At 48.0% G+C, this 23677-nt stretch overlaps 1 protein-coding gene and 1 long non-coding RNA gene across 21 annotated transcripts in view; one reads left to right on the top strand and one right to left on the bottom strand.

The window, feature by feature from the left end:
- LOC114204308 (uncharacterized) overlaps positions 1-5991 on the bottom strand; it is a 10533-nt gene extending 4542 nt beyond the window's left edge. The window contains exons 1-3 of one of the 5 annotated variants that reach the window (XR_015769232.1): positions 5899-5991; positions 4119-5704; positions 68-256 (exon numbers count right to left, since the gene is read on the bottom strand). This is a non-coding gene — a long non-coding RNA (uncharacterized LOC114204308). Of the gene's footprint in view, positions 1-67; positions 2037-4118; positions 5705-5898 lie in introns of those variants that run through there. The other 4 variants (XR_015769235.1, XR_015769234.1, XR_015769233.1 and 1 more) reach the window with 4 other exon arrangements.
- LOC114203825 (leukocyte immunoglobulin-like receptor subfamily A member 6) lies at positions 5691-23677 on the top strand. Of its 16 annotated transcripts, none has more exons than XM_088027845.1 (14): positions 5694-5814; positions 6029-6163; positions 6319-6354; positions 6529-6813; positions 6959-7261; positions 7489-7785; positions 7993-8295; positions 8598-8648; positions 9416-9532; positions 9860-9902; positions 9981-10018; positions 10204-10256; positions 11018-11059; positions 11252-12204. In XM_088027845.1, the coding sequence occupies exons 1-14, from the start codon at positions 5745-5747 to the stop codon at positions 11396-11398; spliced, it is 1920 nt and encodes a 639-aa protein (XP_087883971.1). In that variant the 5' UTR covers positions 5694-5744; the 3' UTR covers positions 11399-12204. The 16 variants fall into 16 exon arrangements, 14 of the variants coding, with proteins under 14 accessions (XP_087883958.1, XP_087883957.1, XP_087883959.1 ...); XM_088027838.1 differs by having other exon boundaries at positions 10144-10256; positions 11015-11059; XM_088027837.1 differs by having other exon boundaries at positions 7489-7797; positions 10144-10256; positions 11015-11059.

Genomic DNA, 23677 nt, shown 5'->3' with positions numbered 1-23677 from the left:
TTGAATAGGGAAGAAATGGGGAACTCCACAACCAGGAGGAGACTTCAACACTCTTGATTGTACTTACACTTTACATGCGAATTGGGGTGCCACCATCCTGAGTGGGAGATGATCTGCAGACTCCTTGCTCTCCTGGCCCATTTTCCATATGCATCACTGTCCTCAAGCAGGAGCTCTGGGGAGGACCCCTCTCCTCTGAACCCCATAGCATCTTCACGGTTTGAGTGGAGAGCTATACCCAGCATCGACATCTGCTCTGAGGGGGCAGAATGAACAAGATGGTGTGTCCTGAGATGTTGGAGCCAGAGGTCCTGCTACCCGTGGGAAGGGGCAGGTCAGCCAGGGGAACTGCTCTGACACTGAAAAGCTGCCCAGCAGGGCCAGGAAGAGGATCCCACCATCCTCCCCGTGGGGGCAGAGGAATACTGCACAACCTCAGCCCACTCCCTCCCACACCCCTTGTTCACTGCTTCTCTGAGGAGGATGCTGTTGGGGTCTCCAGGCAGGCAGCCTGGCTGGAGAGGAGAGAAGCTTGCCCTCCACCCCTGTCTCTTACACCTCACAGCCAACCAGCCAGCAGAAACCACTCAGCCTCCTTCACCCCTGTCCTGTCCACCCCACAGCCTACCCTGCAGCCCACACCTAGACACAGCTGGTCCGCGCAGCCACATTCACCACCTTCCCGGGGATCTGTGCTCCAGGGCCACCTGCTTCTCCAGGTCACCCCGCACACACCCATCTCTGCAACTTCCCTTCAGCATCTGCCCCTTCCCTTCCCAGAGTCCACCCCTGGTCCTCGCCATCCCCGGGGTCAACTGCTTGCTCTTCCAGCTGAACCCAGGGCCGTTCCCAGCGAGTCCAGATGTGTCGCTCCCACCCCAGCTGCCATTCTGCCTCCCTCCACCCAGACTGGGGCAGTTTCCTGTGACACACCCACAGTCCCGCACATGCACGTGCACACACACTCACACAATCATGCTGGGCCCGTAGACCCTTCCCCAATTTCCCAGATCAGCGCTCTGGAAACTCTTCCTCTCCAGCTCCTGTGAAAGTAGAGGCAACGGTAATGTCTGCATCCCTGCTCTCCTGTGGAAGCATGTTTATGAATCAGGAGGGGGGTGTGAACTTCATGTGATCAATCCATATACATCATTTGGAAGACCAGCTGACACTCAAGGTTTGCTTTCAATTATTGTGTTCATTTTATTTTATTTAAATTATGTCAGTCACCATACAGTACATCTTCAGTTTTTGATGGAGTTCTCAAAGTCAACACCAAAAAAAAAAACAAATAATCAAGTCAAAAAGTGGGCAGAAGACATGAACAGACACTTCTCCAAAGAAGACATACAAATGGCTAACAGATACATGAAAAAATGCTCATCATCATTAGCCATCAGGGAAATTCAAATCAAAACCACATTGAAATACCACCTTACACCAGTTAGAATGGCAAAAATTGGCAAGGCAAAAAACAACAAATGTTGGAGAGGTTGTGGAGAAAAAGGAACCCTCTTACACTGTTGATGGGAATGCAAGTTGGTACGGCCACTTCAGAAAACAGTGTGGAGGTTCCTCAAAAAAATAAAAAATAGAGCGACCCTAGGACCCAGCAATTGCACTCCTGGGTATTTACCCCAAAGATACAGATGTAGTGAAATAAAGGAGCACATGCACCCCAATGTTCATAGCAGCAATGTCCGCAATAGCCAAAATGTGGAAATAGCCGAGATGCCCTTCAACAGACGAATGGATGAAGAAGATGTGGTCCATGTATGCAATGGAATATTACTCAGCCATCAGGAAGGATGAATACCCAACTTTTACATCCACATGCATGGGACTGGAGGAGATGATGCTCAGTGAAATAAGTCAAGCAGAGAAAGTCAATGATCATATGGTTTCACTTATTTCTGGAACATCAGGAATAGCACGGAGGACATTAGGGGAAGGAAAGGAAAAAGAAAGGGGAAATCGGAGGGGGAGACGAATCGTGAGAGACCATGGACTCCTAGAAACAAAGTGAGGGTTGTAGAGGGGTGGGAGGGTGGGGGGATGGGTTAGCCCAATGATGGGTATTAAGGAGGGCACGTATTGTGTTTATTTTAATTGATGACTTACTTAATTTCATTTAAAGTCTCCTTTCCATTTGGGTAACAGCTAGTATGACCTTCATAGAACTTTCTGACTACGACAGTCCTTTGCTTAAATATTCCATAAACCCTGGAAGAGGTGGCCATTTCCTCTTCTGTGAAGACACCAAAGCAAAGCTACAAGAAACACCAACAATCAGGGAAATACAACACTACCAAAGGAAAAGTCACATCTGCATTAGCTGACCGTGAAAACAATGGAGACGACAATTCCAAAATAATTTTCTCAAAGAACCTCGGTGAACTCATCTTCCACCAGGGGCCAGGAACACAAACGACAAAGGACAGTCTCTTCGATAAATGGTGTTGGGAAAACGAAACGTCCACATGCAGAAGATTGAGATTGGACCCTTACCTCACACCATATCACAAAAATCAACGCACGTGGACTGAAGACGGAAACGTAAGACCTGAGACCGTAAAACTACTGAAAGAAGACATACGGGGAAAGCTTCTTGACATCAATGTGGGCAATGATTTTTTGAATATGATCCCAAAAACATGGGCAACAAAGGCAAAAGTAGACAAGTGGGAGTGTCAAACCGAACACCTTCTGCTTGGCCAAGGAATCATCAACAGGGTGAAAAGGCAACTTACAGAATGGGAGAAAATCCTTGCAAACCACGCATCTCATAGGGGATACTTTTCAAATCTATAAGAAGCTCACACAACTCAGTGCAATAAGACTGCTCATACTAATAATAACCCAAATGAAAATGGGGAGAGGACCTGAACAGGCATTTCTCAGAAGAAGACATCCAGAGGGCTGGTATGTGTATGAAATGGTGCTCAGCATCACTCAGCTTCAGGGAAATACAAATCAAAACCTCAGTGAGACACCAGCTCCCACCTGATACAAGAGCTCTTCTCCAAACAACAAGGTGTAACAAGCCTTGGCAACAGTGTGGAGAAAATGGACCCTTTGTGCACGACTGCTGGGGATGTAAATTGGGGCAGCCACTGTGGAAGATCAGAATGGAGTTTCCTTAAACAGTTAGAAAGAAAGCAACCCTGGGATCCACAGGATCCAGCAATCCCACTCCTGAGTCTATGTCCACAGTAGATGAAATCGGGATCTCAAAGAGACATCTGCACCCCCATGTTCATTGCAACATTAACCACAACAGCCAAGATATGAGAACAACCTAAATGTCTGTCTCCAGATGAATGGATAAAGAAAATAGGGTATTTATCTGAAAGGAGTACTACTCCACCTTGAAAAAGGAAATCCTGTCATTTGCGACAACCTGGGTGAACCCGGAGGACGTTTACGGGAAGTGACATACGCAAGACACAGCAGGGCAAGTACAGGGCGATCTCACTGATGTGTGAAATCCCAAACAGCAAACTCCTAGACACCCAGTGGAGTATTAGTTTCCGGGGCCGGGCAAAGGGGGGCATGGGGAGATGTTGGTCAAGGGGTATCAAGTCTCAGTCATGCAGACGAGTAAGTTCTGGAGATCTACTGCACAGCAATGTGACTGGAGCTGACTGGAACCTATCGTATGCTGCAAATTGGCTTAGAGGGTAGGTCTTCAGTGTTCCTACCACACGCAAACATGCACACACACATACACACACACATACACAAATGCTCCCTGCATGAGGTGCTGGGTACATTAATTAGCTTGACTGTGGTGATCACTCCACAAACATACATATATCAAAACATCCAGTTATGTACCTGAAATATGTCCAATTTCTGTTTGTCATTTATACCTCAATAAGGTGGAAACAATATTGTTTCATTTAATTACACCAAGCACTTTGGAAGTCATGTCATTTTTCGTTTTAGATCATTGCACACCGATTTAATGTGTGTGTTTACATTTTTCTGAACGGGTGTGCATTACCGTCTCCCTTGAGGTAGGACTAGATTCTACTCACAGGTCACCTGGACTGTGACTGTTCCTATATATGTGTGTATATGTGCTGTGTCTGTCTCTGATATTTTCCAACACTTACATTTTTGCCATTTGTCCTTCATGCTGCACATCACCTTCTCGATCCTGGGTTCCTGTTCACACCTGGGTTCCTTTTCGTTCTTTTTTCTTTTATTTTAAGATTTTATTTATGTATATGAGAGAGAAAGAGAGTGGGGCAGGAGCTGAGAGAGAGGGACAAACAGACTCCGGGCTACGCACAGAGCTTGATGTCAGGCTTGACCCAGGGCTCGATCCCACGACCCCTGAGATCATGACCTGAGCCGAAATCGAAATCGAGAGTCAGAACCTTAGGGACTGAGACACACAGGTGCCCCCTGGGTTCCTGTTCTAACTGAACTATAACACTTGGCATCTGCTCGCTGAGAGTGAAAATAGTCGACTACCTGAAAACGTGCAGTTCTGCAAATGCCTTCTCTCCCATTCTCTCTCTACAGCAAGTTGCAGGGAAACCCTTTTCATTTCCTTGTGTGAGTGTATGACTCCAGTCCTGGGAGAGGCAGCTACATCTGGTGGTTAAGGGACCCAACCCCTAAGCCCTTCTTGTCTCTCCTGAGGATGCAGCCCGACCTTCTCTTGGAGCCCTGACCCCTCTGCAATGAGAGGACCGTGGGGAAGCCCTCTGTGTCCACACTGGTGGAAACGTCCTCCCGATGAGCCCTCCGAGGTCCCAGGCACCAGTGGAGACTCAGCTTAGTTCTCTGTTCCCTGCTGGGGTTCCACCTGCATCTGGAAATTTCATTTCCCGTTTCCTTGCGTGTGTCTGTGGCTGCATATTTCAGACGTACTGTGAGTGGCAGTCCTGGTATTCTGAGCAGACAAGGTTTCCAGTGGGCACACGAACCAGCCACCTGACTGCACAGTCGGGCCCCAGGACACCGTCAGCGCAACAGGACCCTCAGCCCATGCTCGTCCTCGCTGGTCTGGAAACTCACAGCTCCCCATCCCTCCCGTGACCTCGACACCCAATCCCCACAATCACTCGGGGGGTGAGTTCAGGACGACATGCAGCAGATGGGAACTGAGGCTCAGAGCAAGGACATTACCTCCCAAGGTCATGCTGGCAGAGGATGAGCCAGGAATAGTTCAATGAAGATCCAGTTTCCTTCAAAATCAGAGCTCTAGGGCGCCTGGGTGGCTCAGTTGGTTAAGCAACTGCCTTCGGCTCAGGTCATGATCCTGGAGACCCGGGATCGACTCCCACATCGGGCTCCCTCCTCACGATGCTTCTCCCTCCGACCCTCCTCCCGTCATGTACTCTCTCTCTCTCATTCTCACTCTCTCAAAATAAATAAATAAATCTTTAAAAAAAAAACAAACAAAATCAGAGCTCTAGCCCAAATAAATATCCCCTGACGCTTGCACACAGGACCCCCCAGGGTGGGGAGAACGGCTGTGTCCCAGGAACAAGGGGCACCGAGGAGCCAGGAGGGACTCGCAGCGATATTCCCAAGAAGGGGGAGGTGGACAACGCCAGAGCAAAATAGGGAAGTTCATGGAGGTTGTGATAGAAAGAGAACCTACACTGCAGGACCATGAGAAGCGTTGTGTTTCCTTCCTCATTTGCCTGTATTTCTCCTCGGGGCTCATTGCCACCGTGACCTCGACCTGAGCCAAGCAGAAATGTCACACAAGTGTCTCTGCTGAGATGAGCTCCCCAGCACAGCAGGAACCCACGTCCCCTGCAGCATCTCTGGGATCTGGGGACTCCGTCCACGGTGAGGACCCCAGGGATGTGCTGAGGTTGAAAGAGACCCCGTGGGGGAGGCTCTGGAGGGAAGGACATGCCCTGGTCGCCTCACCTGGATGGGGCATCTCAGGAAGCCTCGGGGTCCACTTGCTGCACCATCATGGACACCAGAGACAGGCTAGGCCCTGGGGAGGGGCTGTTCCCCTTCCTGTGGGGCTGCTGACGTGACAACCACATGACAGACAGGACCAGCCTCCGCATGACCACACCCTGTGTGTCTGCCCGTCCTGTGGGCACCGAGGTCCCTCCCTATGCACTGCTAGAGCCAGAGACGGGAGACGCCATGACCCCCGCCCTCACGGCCCTGCTCTGTCTCGGTGAGATCTGAGGAGGGGAGGGGATGCCCTCTTCTGGGAGGGACCCGCCCCACAGCCAGGCCCTGGGCTGTCGGAGACCCCAGACTCAGGAGGCTCACGGGAGGAGGGGTTCTCTAAGGATTCGGGGCAAACCTCTCACAGGAACTCTCTTCCAGGGCTGAGTGTGGGCCCCAGGACCCGAGTGCAGGCAGGTGAGTCTGTCCCCAGGGGTCTCAGTCCCACCTCCTCACTGGGGGTCACCCACCAGGCAGAGGGGATGGAGAACAGCAGTTCTGGGCTGACGGAGGGGGACGTCTGGGGGTTTGGGGCACAGCTGGGACCTGGGGGTGGGGAAGGCCTTGTTCCTACGCTCTGTTTCCTTCCAGGGACCCTCCCCAAACCCACCATCTGGGCTGAGCCAGGTTCTGTGATCCCCCGGGGGACATCTGTGAACATCTGGTGTCAGGGGAGCCTGGAGGCCCAGAAGTACCGCCTATATAAAGAGGGAAACTCAGTGTACTGGGACAGACGGAAGACACTGGAGGCCGGGAACAAGGCCAAGTTCTCCATGAGACACATAACAGATGATTTACCAGGACGATATCTCTGTTCCTATCACAGTCCCACTGGCTGGTCAGAGCCCAGTGACCCCCTGGAGCTGGTGGTGACAGGTGCAAGCCCACTCAGGCTCCCAGCCCCAGGTTCTGCCCTCAGGAAGGGGGTCTGCTCTCAGGTGTCTCCCTCTCACAGCCCAGCCCTGGGAATGATGTGGGGGATCTGAGCCCCATTTAACACCGTCCCCTTCTCCTCCCCTAGGATTGCACGGCAAACCCAGCCTCATAGCCACGCCCAGCCCTGTTGTGACCTCAGGAGGGAACGTGACCCTCCAGTGTGTCTCGTGGGTGGGATTCCACAGGTTCATCCTGATGAAGGAAGGAGAACGCCAGACCTCCTGGACTCAGGACTCCCAGCGAGCCCCCGGGGGGTGGTTCCAGGCCCTGTTCCCTGTGGGCCCTGTGATCCCCAGCCTCAGGTGGACGTTCAGATGCTATGGTTGTTACAGCAACACCCCCCAGATATGGTCGTACCCCAGTGACCCCCTGGAGCTGGTGGTCTCAGGTGAGGGAGTCTGATTGTTGCCCCATCCATGTTTTGAGGCACCAGACAGGTTATGGGGGCTCTGCTCCCAGGGGAGCCCCAGACGAGAGGGTGGAATGGGGGACAACAGGGGCTCACAGGTCAGAGACACTGAGGGTGATGGACCGTGAGGCCCGGGGGTCAGGACGGGAGAAGGGAGGTTTGGGGAGAATAATCAGCCCCTGCAATCCACGGCTGGTCTCTCCCAGGTGTGTCGGGCAAGCCCTCCCTCCTGAGCCAGCAGGGCCCTGTCGTGACCTCTGGACAGAGCCTGACCCTCCAGTGTCGCTCTGATGTTGGCTACGACAGATTCGCTCTGTCCAAGGAGGGAGCAGGTGACCCTCCCCGGCGCCTTGGCCGGCAGCCCCACGCTGGGCTCTCTGGGGCGAACTTCGACCTGGACCCTGTGAGACCCTCCCACGGCGGCCGGTACACATGCTATGGTGGACAGAACCTCTCCTCCGAGTGGTCGGCCCCCAGTGACCCCCTGGACATCCTGGTCGCAGGTGACGCCACAGGTCAGTCAGGACCCCAGTCCCTGCACAGCTCCTGCCAGGGGGGCCCCAGGCGGTGGTGGTGGGACCAGAGGTGTGGCGTCCCCAGGGAGGGAGAGAGACAGACAGAGACAGAGAAGGGAGAGACCCAGAGGACACAGACAGACTCAGTGCAGAACGAGGGCTGGACAGCCCCTCACCCGCCCTTCCTCTCTCTAGGACAGCTCCCCTACAAACCCTCCCTCTCAGTACAGCCAGGACCCACGGTGACCTCAGGAGAGAATGTGACCCTGCTGTGTCAGTCATGGAGCTCTGTGGACACTTTCCTTCTGTCCAAGGAGGGGGCAGCCGATCCCCCGCTGCGTCTTAGATCAAAGCACCGAGCTGGGCAGCAGCAGGCTGAATTCTCCATGAGTCCTGTGACCTCAGCCCACGGGGGAACCTACAGGTGCTACGGCTCAGTGAGCACCTCCCCCTACGTGTTGTCACAGCCCAGTGACCCCCTGGAGCTCCTGGTCAACGGTGAGGGGCCCCTGACCCTGTCCCCTCTGTGTCTCAACATTGTCTTCAGGACCCTGTGCCCAGGAGGGCTCTGGTCTAGGACGGGAGTGAGGGGCTCCGAGGGAGCGTCGGCAGAGGGGTCCCCAGCTCACAGTGCAGGGGGAGACAGGGCCCTCCCACCCCTGCCTCGTCCTTCGCCCCCATCACCAGAAGTCTCCAGGCGGAGGGGGACCTTGGGGGCCACAGGGCACATGAGGGAGAAGAGTGTGGGCAGAGACGGTCTCTAGGGGAAGCTCCAGCCCCCCTCTGGTCTTTTTCCCCAGGATCCTCTACAGACCCTGGCCCCTCACCCACAGGGCCCAGCTCGACAGCTGGTGAGTCACAGGGGCCGCTGTCCAGGGGCTTTTCTTCCAGTCCCTCAGACATGCCAGGGGGACAACGGGGCTCCAGGGGCTCTGAGGGTGAGCGAGGCTCTCAGTGGTGGGAGGGCCCATGGGGAGCAGGGGCTGAGTTACACCCTCGGTTCAGCGTCCTCTGCAGGCGTTGGCCTGGACGTGCCCCTCGCCTGTGTGGGCCTCAGTTTCCCCAAGTAAAGGAGAGAGTCGTGGCCTAGAGTAGAGTTCCCCTCCGTTCTGACCAGGGCTCTGATCGTGGGAGAGGACTCACGGGGAAGCCCCCAGGTCATGACCTATGGGGGGGCTGTCCTTCCGCAACTGTGACAGTGACATTGTAGGAGGAGGGGAGGGAGGGCAATGGCCGGGGCGTTCAGGTGATAGGGGATCTGGAAGGACCCTCAGCTCCAGAAGAAGATGCTGGGACAGGCCGTGCCCCAGGTGAGGAGCCCAGAGCCTCGAGCTGGTGTCCCCACAGGGGACAGAATGAGGAGAGCACGGGGAACCCACAGCCCTGGTTCCAGCCCCAGCCCTGCCGCCCCCACGCTGGGCGACCTGAGACACGTGAATGACCTCTCTGTGCCTCAGTTTCCTGTCTGTGGAGTGGGCGGGATGGGCGGCAATCCCCTGCTGCGTGCTTACTGACAGGGTCAGAGGTGAATGCACAGAGCCCAGCAGGTGCCTGGCACACAGCAGGTGCTCAGTTAAATGGCATCACTGGCTCCTTCATGGTGTGGCTCCTGCCCCAGGTCCCCACTGGTACCTGTACGTCCTCATCGGGGTCTCGGTGGCCTTCGTCCTGCTGCTCGGCCTCCTCGGCCTCCTCCTGGTCCGACACCGGCGTCGGGGCAAAGGCAGGAAGCCAGGTGAGAAGGGGAGGGGGTGACGGACCCCAGGGGGTGGTGGCTGCCCCGTGGGCCGACCGAGGGTGAGCTGAGGGCAGCGGCCAGAAGGAAGCCAGAGAGGTGGGAAAGGCTGGTGTGGAAAGACACTTGCAGAATCTCAAGTCAGAGAGTCTAGAAAGAAAACACCCAGGTGGGACCCACGTGCCAACTGAAGGTGTTTCCTCTTTTCAATCTCGGGAGATGGAGAGACACACAGACAATATGTGTGAAGGGCTCCTTTCCCTGGAATCACATGGGGGGTGGTCGTAACCTCCGCCCAGAGCGAGGCTGATTCCCAATGTCCTGCAGGGGCTGCAGACCCAGAGCCCAAGGACAGAGGCCTGCAGGACAGGTAACTCTTGCTCGCACACCCCCAGACTCCCAACTACCCGCCCCCTCTATGCCCCTTAACACCCTGTCTCCTCCCCAGCTCCAGCTCAGCTGCTGCTGCCCAAGAGGAGAGCCTCTGTGAGAGGAAGGGGATTGCCCTGGGGATGGGCAGGGAGGGTCTGGGGGTAGGGGGTGAGGACCAAATTCCCACATGCATGACCTTGGCACCTCCCCCCGCCCCTGCTGAATCCTCTGGATCACAGCTGCCCTGTCTGAGAAACCTCAGGGGACCTTGCCTGAGATACCCCCATTCGCCCCAGCAGATGCTGCCGTGCAAGACACTCAGCCTGAGGAGGGGGTGGAGCTGGACCATCGGGTGAGACCCCCACTCTCGTGCAGACCCCAGGGCCCTCGTAGTGCCAAACTTAATCCAATGGACACTTCTCTGTCCTCACACCACCCAATCTCAGCAGTGTCCCTCAGATGCCTTCTCCCTCCTTGGGCACTCTGGGTCAGCCTGCTGTGACCTCATGGGGCCTCCTCTGTGCTCCCCTTGCCTGGCTCCCTGACCACTGTCTGACTTCTGGTTGTTGAGGTGCATGCCCAGGTCTCAAGAGGGTGCATGAAGAAATGAATCACCCACAGGTCTTAGGCCCCCTTCATTCATTCACCCAGTAAATGGGCACAGGAAGCCCACCATTTACCAGGCCCCACCTCGTGCTGCAAGCACAGCAGTGGGCAAATCTGACCCACCTTCTATGAGCTCACGTTGTGGGTGACAGACAGAATATGCAAGGAAGTGGGCAGCACCCTCGAGTGCAAAGTGTGGCCAAGGAAAATAAAACAAGAGCAGGGGTAGCAGGTGCAAAAGTCCTGGGGCAGCAACATGATTTGAAGGAACATAGGCTATGTGGCTGGAGCCAAATGAGCAAGAAACAGTGTCAGGAATAGAATCTGAGCCATAGAAAGCATTGCATGTCCCAAGGCTCAGGAAGCCCCTGGAGAGTCCACCAGGAAAGTGACCTAATCCGCCTGAAAGTTTGAAAGCATCACTGTGGCAACAGTGTGGAAAAGAGTCTGAGGCGGTCGATTGGAATCAAGGCGACAAACCTCCCCCTCACTGTCTGTCTGCAGCAGAACGCACGGGATGAAGACCCCCAGGGATTGACACGGGCCCAGGTGAGCCACTCAAGATCAAGACTCAGGCGGGGACTGGCCCCTTCTCCTTCCCCCGTGTCTGGGGCACTGCTGGGCTCGGAGGACAGACAAGCAGAGGAAGACAGGCAGATAGACTGTCAGGTGGGTCCCTTCTCCAAGCCCCCAGGCTCCCGCCTCCTCAACCACACACCTCCCCTCTCTCCCCCACTGCAGGCTGCGACATCTCATGCCCCTTCGGATGTGACCTACGCCCAGCTGAACCGCTTGACCCTCCGACGAGAGACAAGTGCATCCCCTCCCTCCCAACCAGGGGAGCCCCCAGCAGAGCCCAATGTGTATGCTGCTCTGGCCCTCCGCTAGCCCAGGAAGGACCCAGACCCCACACTCCAGGGAAGCGACCGCAGAGACCCTGGAAGGCACAGGAGCTGCCCACACTGGGCGCCACCTAATGCCAGCCAACCTGGACTCCTCACGCAGACCAGTAGGAACTCCCGGGACCCTCTGGGAGTCACCTGATTCTGCCATCAAAGATAGTACTATCTCTATACTTTGGAAATCAAAAGAATGAAATGAGAAAACCAAAATGGAAATGAGAGAATGTTTACACTGAAGGACAATGTAAATGTTACACATCAAACCTATGAAATGGTAAAATTAAGAACCAAGTCAATGATCCAAGCCATCATACCATGAATTTAAAAAAAGAATAGCAAATTATTCCAAATGAAGGTAGAAGGAGGGAAATACAGTGATAAGAGAAGCTACTAATGAGGTCAAACAAAAAATAAAGAAGAATCTAAAGCCCAAAATGTTCATTTTTGTAAATATCAATCACATGTATAAATCCTAGCCACGATGGCCAAGGGACAGAGAGAGAGAGAGAGAGAGAGAGAAGGCCCACATCCCATCACATCACCATTCAGGACAGCATCACAGCCTACAGACTTTAAATCAATAACAGAGTTTATTATGTTCATTTTTATTAGTTATTATATTATGAACAATTTTATGCCAAAATATTAGAAAATGTAGATAAAACAAGACAAAATCCTCAAAAATACAGGTTACCAAAATGACAGACATAGGGATAAATAGAAAATCTGAATTGCTGTGTGTGTAATATATGGTGAATATGCATTAAAGTTTTTCCCACAGAGTGAACTGAATCTGGAAAGTTTCACTGGTGAATGCCTCCAAATACTGATGCATTGTGAAATACACACACACACACGGACAATGGACACACCTACATACACACAAACACATGAACACACATATACTCCTACACACATGAACATGTGAGCACACACTGACACACATGCATGCACACAAACACGTGAACACGTAAGAAATACAGGTACATGCATGTGAACACACATGAACATGTGGACACACATGCACACACGAACATGTGAACACATGCAGACCTATGGGAATGCCGACACACATGAACATGTGAGCACACACATGAACACACACATGCACACACACATACCAAACTTACACAGGCTTCCCCTGAGAATAGAGAAAGAAGGAATGCTTCCCTAGCACATTTTATCAGTCCAGAAAAACAAAAATTGACATGAAAACTTGACAAGAAGAACCAACCAATTAAATAAAGAGGAAAAAAAGTGATAAGCCCTGAATGGATAAAATAGGGATTCCAGCCTGGTTATTTCCACCGGGACACCCCCAGCTGATGAGGTTGGATGTTGTAAGTGCCCGATTTGATGTTACTTTGTCGAATTCTCATTTGTTGCCTACTATTACCTACACCTATGTGTAGATTCCTTTTCTCTTCTACTAGGTTTCCATAAAAATAAAGTTTTCTTTCTTTTTTGAAACTGAATAAATAAACAAACAAATAAATAAATGGTATTGATTATTCATGGATCACAAAATTGCATGCATGGACTATCCCAAATAATGTAAAGACCTATTACTCTAATCTGAAAAGGGCTTATGCCATGTCACTGGAAACATCATCAATATACAAAAATCAATTGCATTTCAGAGGTCCAGTTTGGGGCCAAGAGGAAGTGGATGTATGTTTTCCCTATGGACCCCCATAAATCACAGCTGAAACTCCCACACTATAAACAAGAAACATAAGAGTACTCCAAAAAGTGGAGCGAAGGCAGCTGCCGGGCTAAGACCATGAAGACCCCAGGAATGACACAGCAGGTGTCACAGGAGGGCACATGGGGCATCTGGACTGTACGCCTTCCACCGGGCAGTAATAAGTCAGCACCCCAGCAATGTGCCAGAAAAAGCTTCTGCAACAGAAGATTTAAATAAGATCCAGACCCTCCAAACATCATATCCAACTGACCAGGTTTCCATAAAAAAAGTCACTCATCATAACAAGAACCAGGAAAATCTGTGGAGTGAGAAAGATGCTAACTCTCAGATGATGCAGGTGCTGTTTCCTGACAAGGACTCAAAGGCCAATGTAATGGAAATGCTGTGAGGAGCCATCACACAGACATGCTTCAGATACATCTAAAAATAAATAGAAAATCTCAGCAAAGAAATGGGAGATATATAAAGAAGAGCAAAAATGGGGAGCAAGATGGCGGAGGAGTAGGAGACCTGGGTTTCGTCTGGTCTCAGGAATTCAGCTGAATAGGGATCAAATCATTCTGAACACCTATGAACTCAACAGGAGATCGAAGAGAAGAATAGCAACAACTCTCTGAACAGAAAAGCGACCACTTACTGGAAGTCGGGCCACTGCTCCTCCAGCAGGGACCCAACAAGCGGCAGAGCTGGGGAGACTCCCCTCCCTCCCCTGGGAGGAGCGGCGCGGGAGCGCACTGCAGGCATCTGCTGGGTTTGCAGACTCCACACGGGGTCAGGTGCCAGAGATACAAACGCTCGGTCACAGGCCGGGTGAGCACGGAGTGCGGCCGGAGACCGGGGAGACGGGAGTGACTGCTTTTCTCTGGGGGCGCACTGAGGAGTGGGGCCCCGAGTTCTCAGCTCCTCCAGGTGGAGATTGGGAGGCCACCATTTTCACTCTGGTCCTCCAAAGCTGTACCAAGAGCTTGCAGGAAACAAAAGATCCCAAGAGCAAACCCAAGCAGATTGCTCAGCCCAGACCCACAAGGGCGGGGCAGTTCTGCCTCCTGCAAAGACATTTAGAAATGGCAACAGGCCCCTCCCCCAGAAGATCAGCACGAACAGCCAGCAAGCCAAGACCAAGTTTACCGATCAAGGAGAACGGGAGAACTCCAGCGCTAGGGGAATACTGCACATAGAATTCATGGCTTTTTTACCATGATTCATTAGTTTTTCAAAGGTGATTTTTTTAACTGTTTTTTTCTTTTTTGAATTTTTCTTTTTCCCTTTTTCAACCAACATCTTATCAATCCCTTTTTTAAAAAAATTTTTTTTTATTTTTCATTTTTTACAGTCATATTTTATCCCTTCATAGTAGTTACCCTTATTTTTGGCATATATATATAAGTTGCTCTCTCTTTAAAATTTTGAGATACAGTTTCTTCTAACAAATCAAAATATACCCTAAATCACTAGTGTATGGCTTTGTTCTAGTCTCCTGCCTGATCACATTCTCTCCCTTTTCTTTTTTTCTTTTCTTCTTTGTTTTTTAATCTTCTTCTTTCTTTTTTCAAACAACTTCTTATCTTATCAATTCCTTCTATAAAATCTTTTATAATTTTCATTTTTACAGTCATCTTCCATCCCTTCATTGTATCAACCCTTATTTTGTACATATATAAGTCTTCCTTCCTTTAAAATATTAGGAGGCACTTTCTTCTAACAGATCAAAATAGGCCCCAAATCTAGTGTGTGGCATTGATCAATGCACTAGCCTGATCATATTTGATCATATTCTGTTTTGTTTTTGTTTTGTTCTGTTTTTCTCTGTTTTTATCTTTTTCATTTTCTTTTTTTTCTCTTTCTTTTTTCTTTCTTTCCCTTTTTTTTTCCCCTGGTTTCAGGTCTTTTCTGATTTGTATAGAGTATATTTGCTGGGGACGTTGTAAACCTGTTAGCATTTTGTTCTCTCATTCATCTATTCTCCTCTGGACAAAATGACAAGACGAAAAAAATCACCTCAGTAAAAAGAACAAGAGGTAGTACCGTCTGCCAGGGACCTACTCAATACGGACATTAGTACAATGTCAGACCTAGAGTTCCAAATCATGACTTTAAAGATACTAGCTGGGCTTGAAAAAAGCATGGAAGTTATTAGAGACACCCTTTCTGGAGAAATAAAAGAACTAAAATCTAACCAAGTTGAAATCAAAAAGGCTATTGATGAGGTGCAATCAAAAATGGGGGCACTAACTGCTAGGATAAATGAGGCAGAAGAGAGAATCAGCGGTATAGAAGACCAAATGATGGAAAATAAAGAAGCTGAGAAAAAGAGAGAGAAACAACTACAGGATCACGAGGGCAGAATTCAAGAGATAAGCGATATGATAAGACGAAACAACATTAGAATAATTGGGATCCCAGAAGAAGAAGAAAGAGAGAGAGGGGCAGAAGGTATATTGGAGCAAATTATAGCAGAGAACTTCCCTAATGTGGGGAAGAAAACAGGCATCAAAATCCAGGAGGCACAGAGAACCCCTCTCAAAATCAATAAAAATAGGTCAACACCCTGACATGTAGTAGTAAAACTTACGAGTCTCAGAGACAAAGAGAAAATCCTGAAAGCAGCTCAGGAGAAGAGATATGTAACCTACAATGGTAGAAACATTAGACTGGCAACAGACCCATCCACAGAGACCTGGCAGGCCAGAAAGGACTGGCATGATATCTTCAGAGCACTAAATGAGAAAAATATGCAGCCAAGAATACTATATCCAGCTAGGCTATCATTGAAAATAGAAGGAGAGATAAAAAGCTTCCAGGACAAACAAAAACGAAAGGAATTTGCAAACACGAAACCAGCCCTCCAAGAAATATTGAAGGGGCCCTCTAAGCAAAGAGAGAGCCTAAAAGCAGCATAGATCAGAAAGGAACACAGACAATATACAGTAAGAGTCACCTTACAGGCAACACAATGGCACTAAATTCATATCTTTCAATAGTGACCCTGAATGTAAATGGGCTAAATGCCCTAATCAAAAGACACAGGCTATCAGATTGGATTAAAAAACAAGACCCATCAATATGCTGTCTGCAAGAGACTCATTTTAGACCCAAAGACACCGCCACATTGAAAGTGAGGGGGTGGAAAACCATTTACCATGCTAATGGACACCAAAAGAAAGCTGGGGTGGCAATCCTTATATCAGACAAATTAGATTTTAAAACAAAGACTGTAATAAGAGATGAAGAAGGACACTATATCCTACTTAAAGGTGCTATCCATGTCCACAATAGCCAAACTGTGGAAAGAGCCAAGATGTCCATCAACAGATGAATGGATAAAGAAGATGTGGTATATATACACAATGGAATATTATGCAGCCATCAAAAGGAATGAGATCTTGCCATTTGCAACGATGTGGATGGAAGTGGAGGGTGTTATGCTTAGTGAAAAAGTCAATCAGAGAAAGACATGTATAATATGACCTCACTGATATGAGGAATTCTTAATCTCAGGAAACAAACTGAGGGTTGCTGGAGTGGGGGTGGGGTGGGAGGGATGGGGTGGCTGGGTGATAGACATTGGGGAGGGTATGTGCTATGGTGAGCGCTGTGAATTGTGCAAGACTGTTGAATCACAGATCTGTACTTCTGAAACAAATAATGCAATACATGTTAAGAAAAAAAAAGAAGAAGATAGCAGGAGGGGAAGAATGAAGGGAAGTAAGTTGGAGGGGGAGAGGAACCATGAGAGACGATGGACTCTGAAAAACAAACTGAGGGTTCTAGAGGGGAGGGGAGGAGAGGGATGGGCTAGCCTGGTGATGGGTATTAAAGAGGGCATATTCTGCGTAGAGCACTGGGTGTTATGCACAAACAATGAATCATGGAACACTACATCAAAAACTAATGATGTAATGTATGGTGATTAACATAACAATAAAAAAATTTTTTAAAAGGGTCTATTCAACAAGAAGATCTAACAATTGTAAATCTCTATGCCCCGAACATGGGAACAGCCAATTATATAAGGCAATTAATAACAAAAGCAAAGAAACACATTGACAACAATACAATAATAGTGGGGGACTTTAACCCCCCCCCCGACTGAAATGGACAGATCATCTAAGCAAAAGATCAACAAATAAAGACTTTAAATGAAACACTGGACCAAATGCACTTCACAGACATATTCAGAACATTCCATCCCAAAGCAATGGAATACACGTTCTTCTCTAGTGCCCATGGAACATTCTCCAGAATTGATCACATCCTAGGTCACAAATCAGGTCTCAACCAGTACCAAAAGATTGGGATTATTCCTTGCATATTTTCAGACCACAATGCTTTGAAACTAGAATTCAATCACAAGAGGAAAGTCGGAAAGAACTCAAATACATGGAGGCTAAAGAGCATCTTACTAAAGAATGAATGGGTCAACCAGGAAATTAAAGAAGAATTAAAAAAATTCATGGAAACCAATGAAATTGAAAACACAACTGTTCAAAATCTTTGGGGTGCAGCAAAGCCAGTCCTAAGAGGAAAATATATAGCAATACAAGACTTTCTCAAGAAACAAGAAAGGTCTCAAATACACAACCTAACCCTACACCTAAAGGAGCTAGATAAAAAACAGCAAATAAAGCCTAAACCCAGCAGGAGAAGAGAAATAATGAAGATCAGAGCAGAAATCAAGGAAATAGAAACCAAAAGAACAGTAGAACAGATCAACGAAACTAGGAGCTGGTTCTTTGAAAGAATTAACAAGATTGATAAACCCGTGGCCAGACTGATCAAAATGAAAAGAGAAATGACCCAAATCAACAAAATCATGAATGAAAGAGGAGAGATCACAACCAACGCCAAAGAAATACAAACAATTATAAGAACATATTATGAGCAACTCTATGCCAGCAAATTAGATAACCTGGAAGAAATGGATGTATTCCTAGAGATGTATCAACTACCAAAATTGAACCAGGAAGAAATAGAAAACCTGAACAGACCTATAACCACTAAGGAAATTGAAGCAGTCATCAAAAATCTCCCAACAAACAAAAGCCCAGGGCCAGATGGCTTCCCAGGGGAATTCTACCAAACATTTAAAGAAGAATTAATACCTATTCTCCTGAAACTTTCCAGAAAATAGAAATGGAAGGAAAACTTCCAAACTCATTTTATGAGGCCACCATTACCTTGATCCCAAAACCAGACAAAGATCCCATCAAAAAGGAGAATTACAGACCAATATCCTTGATGAACATGGATGCAAAAATTCTCACCAAAATACTAGCCAATAGGATCCAACAGTACATTAAAAGGATTATTCACCATGACTAAGTGGGATTTATCCCTGGGCTGCAAGGTTGGTTCAACATCCGCAAATCAATCAACGTGATACAATATATTAACAAAAGAAAGAACAAGAATCATATGATCCTCTCAATAGATGCACAAAAAGCATTTGACAAAGTACAGCTTCCTTTCTTGATCAAAACTCTTCAGAGTATAGGGATAGAGGGTACATACCTCAATATCATAAAAGCCATCTATGAAAAACCCACAGCGAATATCATTCTCACTGGGGAAAAGCTGAGAGCTTCTCCCCTGAGGTCAGGAACGCGGCAGGGATGTCCACTCTCACCACTGCTATTCCACATAGTATTAGAAGTCCTAGCCACAGCAATCAGACAACAAAAAGAAATCAAAGGTATCCAAATCGGCAAAGAGGAAGTCAAACTCTCACTCTTTGCAGATGATATGATACTGTATGTGGAAAACCCAAAAGACTCCACCCCAAAACTGCTAGAACTCATACAGGAATTCAGTCAAGTAGCAGGCTATAAAATCAATGCACAGAAATCAGTGGCATTCCTATACAGCAACAACAAGACAGAAGAGAGACAAATCAAGGAGTCGATCCCATTTACAATTGCACCCAAAACCATAAGATACCTAGGAATAAATTTAACCAAAGAGGCAAAGGATCTGTACTCAGAAAACTATAAAATACTCAGGAAAGAAATTGAAGAAGACACAAAGAAATGGAAAAACGTTCCATGCTCATGGATTGGTAGAACCAACACTGTGAAGATGGCAATGCTACCTAGAGCAATCTACACATTCAATGCAATCCCCATCAAAATACCATCCACTTTTTTCAAAGAAATGGAACAAAGAATCCTAAAATTTGTGTGGAACCAGAAAAGACCCCGAATAGCCAGAGGAATATTGAAAAAGAAAAGCAAAGCTGGCGGCATCACAATTCCGGACTTCCAGCTCTATTACAAAGCTGTCATCATCAAGACAGTATGGTACTGGCACAAAAACAGACACATAGATCAATGGAACAGAATCGAGAGCCCAGAAATGGACCCACAACTCTATGGTCAACTAATCTTTGACAAAGCAGGAAAGAATGTCCAATGGAAAAAAGACAGTCTCTTCAACAAACGGTGCTGGGAAAATTGGACAGCCACATGCAGAAGAATGAAACTGGACCATTTCCTTACACCACACACAAAAATAGACTCCAAATGGTTGAAAGACCTAAACGTGAGACAGGAGTCCATCAAAATCCTAAAGGAGAACACAGGCAGCAACCTCCCTGACCTCAGTCGCAGCAACTTCTTCCTAGAAACATCACCAAAGGCAAGGGAAGCAAGGGCAAAAATGAACTATTGGGATTTCATCAAGATAAAAAGCTTTTGCACAGCAAAAGAAACAGTCCACAAAACCAAAAGACAACCGACAGAATGGGAGAAAATATTTGCAAATGACATATCAGATAAAGGGCTAGTATCCAAAATCTATAAAGAACATATCAAACTCAACACCCAAAGAACAAATAATCCAATCAAGAAATGGGCAGAAGACATGAACACTTTTCCAAAAAAGACATCCAAATGGCCAACAGACACGTGAAAAAGTGCTCAACATTGCTCGGCATCAGGGAAATCCAAATCAAAACCTCAATGAGATACCACCTCACACCCGTCAGAATGGCTAAAATTAACAAGTCAGGGGGAAATGACAGATGTTGGCGGGAATGCGGAGAAAGGGGAACCCTCCTACACTGTTGGTGGGAATGTAAGCTGGTGCAACCCCTCTGGAAAACAGACGGAGGTTCCTCAAACAGTTGAAATTAGAGCTACCATACGACCCAGCAATTGCACTACTGGGTATTTACCACAAAGATACAAATGTAGGGATCCGAAGGGGTACGTGCACCCCAATGTTTATAGCAGCAATGTCCACAATAGCCAAACTGTGGAAAGAGCCAAGATGTCCACCGACAGATGAATGGATAAAGATGTGGTATATATACACAATGGAATATTATGCAGCCATCAAAGGAATGAGATCTTGCCTTTTGCAATGACGTGGATGGAACTGGAGGGTGTTACGCTGAGTGAAATAAGTCAATCAGAGAAAGACATGTATCATATGACCTCACTGATATGGGGAATTCTTAATCTCAGGAAACAAACTGAGGGTTGCTGGAGTGGTGGGGGGTGGGAGGGATGGGGTGGCTGGGTGATAGACATTGGGGAGGGTATGTGCTATGGTGAGCGCTGTGAATTGTGCAAGACTGTTGAATCACAGATCTGTACTTCTGAAACAAATAATGCAATATATGTTAAGAAAAAAAAAGAAGGTAGCAGGAAGGGAAGAATGAAGGGGAGTAAGTCGGAGAGGGAGACGAACCATGAGAGACGATGGACTCTGAAAAACAAACCGAGGGTTCTAGAGGGGAGAGGGGTGGGGGGATGGGGTAGCCTGGTGATGGGCATTAAAGACGGCACATTCTGCATGGAGCACTGGGTGTTATGCACAATGAATCATGGAACACTACATCAAAAACTAATGATGTAATGTATGGTGATTAACATAATAAAAAAGATGAAAAAAAAAGAAGAGCAAAAATGGAGATTCTAGATGGGAAAAAATACAGAAATCAAAATAAAAGTCCCCATGGATGGAGGGGCTTGTGGCCGAGTGGAGAGCACAGAGGAGATGATGAAGGAGGAACGATAAAAAGTACTCGGTCTGAATGACGAAAGGGAATACGCTGGGGAAGGAGATGAATCGTGGGACTGTTAACAGATCTACCCTCCACACGTTCACAGTCCCAGAAACGGACAAGAGAACAGGACCAAAAAACAATTCAAGAAGTAATACCTGAGGGACGCCTGGCTGGCTTCGTTGAAAGAACGTGCAACTCTTGATCTTGGGGCTGTGAGTTGGAGCCCAATGTTGGGTGTAGAGATTATTTAAAAATAAAATCTTAAAAAGAAGAAGGAGGAGGAGAAGGGGAGGAGGAAGGAGGAGGAGAAGAGAGAAATACTGTCTAAAATTCCTCCAAATTTGGCAATGGTCATTGGTGAAAACTCAGTGAACCCCAAACAGGATAAGCCCTAAGAAACCCGTGTCAAGGTTTTAAACATTAAGGCAGTGAAAGCAAACATACACCAATTATCATCTGATGATGTTTGCATATTCTGTCAATCTCCTAACATTTTAAGATATAAGGATAAATTAAAGTTTTACTTTAATTCCTTTATGGAAAAAAATAAAATTTACTTTAATTAAAGTTTTACTTTAATTCCCCAGAGCTAACAAAGTGCTGGGAGATGTTTGAATTCCATGCAATTGAGGCACGTTTTATCTTATCCCACTTCACTTTAGGGCACTCCACAGACACCGAGTTATTCACAAAGCGAAGGTTTGTGCCAAGCCTGCATCCAGCAACTCTATCGGTGCTGTTTATCCAACAACTTTTGCTCACTTCATGTCTCTGGGTCACATTTGGGTAATTATCCCAACATTTCAAGCTTTATCATCATTATTACATTTGGGATGGTAATCTGTGATCAGTGATCTTTGATGTTACTATCATCATTGTTTGGGGGCACCACAAACCACACCCACATAAGATGGCAAACTTAATCAATAAATGTGTGTGTTCTCACACATACCGACCATTCCCCATCTCTCTCCCTCTCCGCAGGCCTCCCTGTTCCCTGAGACACAGCGGTATTGAGATGAGGCCAGTTAATGCCGCTCCAGTGGCCTGCAAGTGTCCAAGTGAAAGGAAGAGTTGCATGTCTCTCACTCTAAATCAAGAGCTAGAAGTGACTAAGCTTAGGGAGGAAGGCATGTCGAAGGCCAACACAGGCCCAAGGCTAGGTCTGTTGTGCCAAAGAGCCCAGCTATAAATGCGAAGGAGAAGTTTGTGAAGGATAGTGAAAGAGCTCATCCAGAGCAAGGCCCTGACTCCCTTCAATTCTGTGAAGGCCGAGAGAGGCGTGGAGGCTGCAGACCAGTTTGAAGCTAGCTGAGGTGGTTCAGGAGGTGGAAGGAAAGAAGCCATCTCCATGAGAGTGCAAGGTGAAGCAGCCAAAGCTGATATAGAAGCTGCCGCAAGTTACCCAGAGCTAGCTAAGGTAATCCGTGAAGGTGGCTACACTAAACACAGATTTCCAGTGTAGACAAAACAGCCTCCTACTGGCAGAGGATGCCATGTAGGACTCTCATCAGTAGAGAGAAGTCAATGCCTGGCTTCAAAGCCTCAGAGGACAGGCTGACTCCTGTTAGGGGCTAAGGCAGCTGTTGGCTTCAAGCTGGAGCCCGTGCTCAGTGACCATTCTGAGAATCCTAGGGCCCTTGAGAATGACGCTAAATCTCCTCTGCCTGGGCTCCATAAATGCAACAGCAAAGCCTGGATGACAGCACATTGCTTTACAACATGGTTACTGAATATTTTGAGCCACTCTTGAGACCTACTGCTCAGAAAAAAAAAAAAAAAAATCCTTTCAAAATACTACTGCTCACTGACAATGCACCTGGTCACCCAGGAGCTCTGATGGGGATGTTCAACGAGATTAATGTGTTCGGACCTGTAACACAAGACCCATCCTGCAGCCCATGGATCAAGGAGTCATTTCAACTTCCAAGTCTTAGCATAACAAAATACATTTTGTAAGGCTGTAGCTGCCTTAGGCAGTGATTCCTCTGATGGATCTGGGCAAAGTCAACTGAAAACCTTCTGGAAGGGATTCAGCATTCTAGATGCCATTAAGAGCACTTGTGATTTGGGGCGCCTGGGTGGCTCAGTCGGTTAAGCACTCTTGATCTCAGCTCAGGTCTGGATGTCAGGGTGGTGAGTTCAAGCTCTGCTTTGGGCTCTATGCCTGTGGGGCCTACTTTAAAAAAAAAAAATAACATTTGTAATTCATGGGAAGAGCTCAAAATATCCACATTAACAGGCGTTTGGAAGAAGTGGATTCCAACCCTCATGGATGACTTTGAGGGGTTCAGGACTTCAGGGGCGGAAGTCACTACAGATATGGTGGAAATAGCAAGAGAACCTGGATTAGATGTGGAGCCTGAAGAAGGGACTGACTTGCTGCAGGCTCATGATCAAACTTGAACAGAAGAGGAGCTACTTCTGAAGGAGCAAAGAGAGTGGTTTCCTGAGTTGCAATCTACTCCTGGTGAAGATGCTGTGCAGATTGTTGAAATGACAACAGAGGATTTAGAATATCACATAAACTTGATAAAGCAGTGGCAAGG

Source organism: Eumetopias jubatus, unplaced genomic scaffold (assembly GCF_037043125.1).
Source record: "Eumetopias jubatus isolate StellerSeaLion01/CBP00866 unplaced genomic scaffold, mEumJub1_p1.0 scaffold_10, whole genome shotgun sequence".
Classification (NCBI taxonomy): Eukaryota; Metazoa; Chordata; class Mammalia; order Carnivora; family Otariidae; genus Eumetopias; species Eumetopias jubatus.
Note: the sequence above shows the minus strand (reverse complement) of the source record. Positions and strands in the feature narration are given on the sequence as shown.

Coding starts and splice junctions, on each gene's coding strand:
- LOC114203825 (XM_088027831.1), top strand. CDS start 5,745: ATGAGCTCCCCAGCACAGCAGGAACCCACGTCCCCTGCAGCATCTCTG. Junction 7,262..7,488: donor CCTGGAGCTGGTGGTCTCAG/GTGAGGGAGTCT, acceptor GGTCTCTCCCAG/GTGTGTCGGGCAAGCCCTCC. Junction 8,296..8,597: donor CCTGGAGCTCCTGGTCAACG/GTGAGGGGCCCC, acceptor CTTTTTCCCCAG/GATCCTCTACAGACCCTGGC.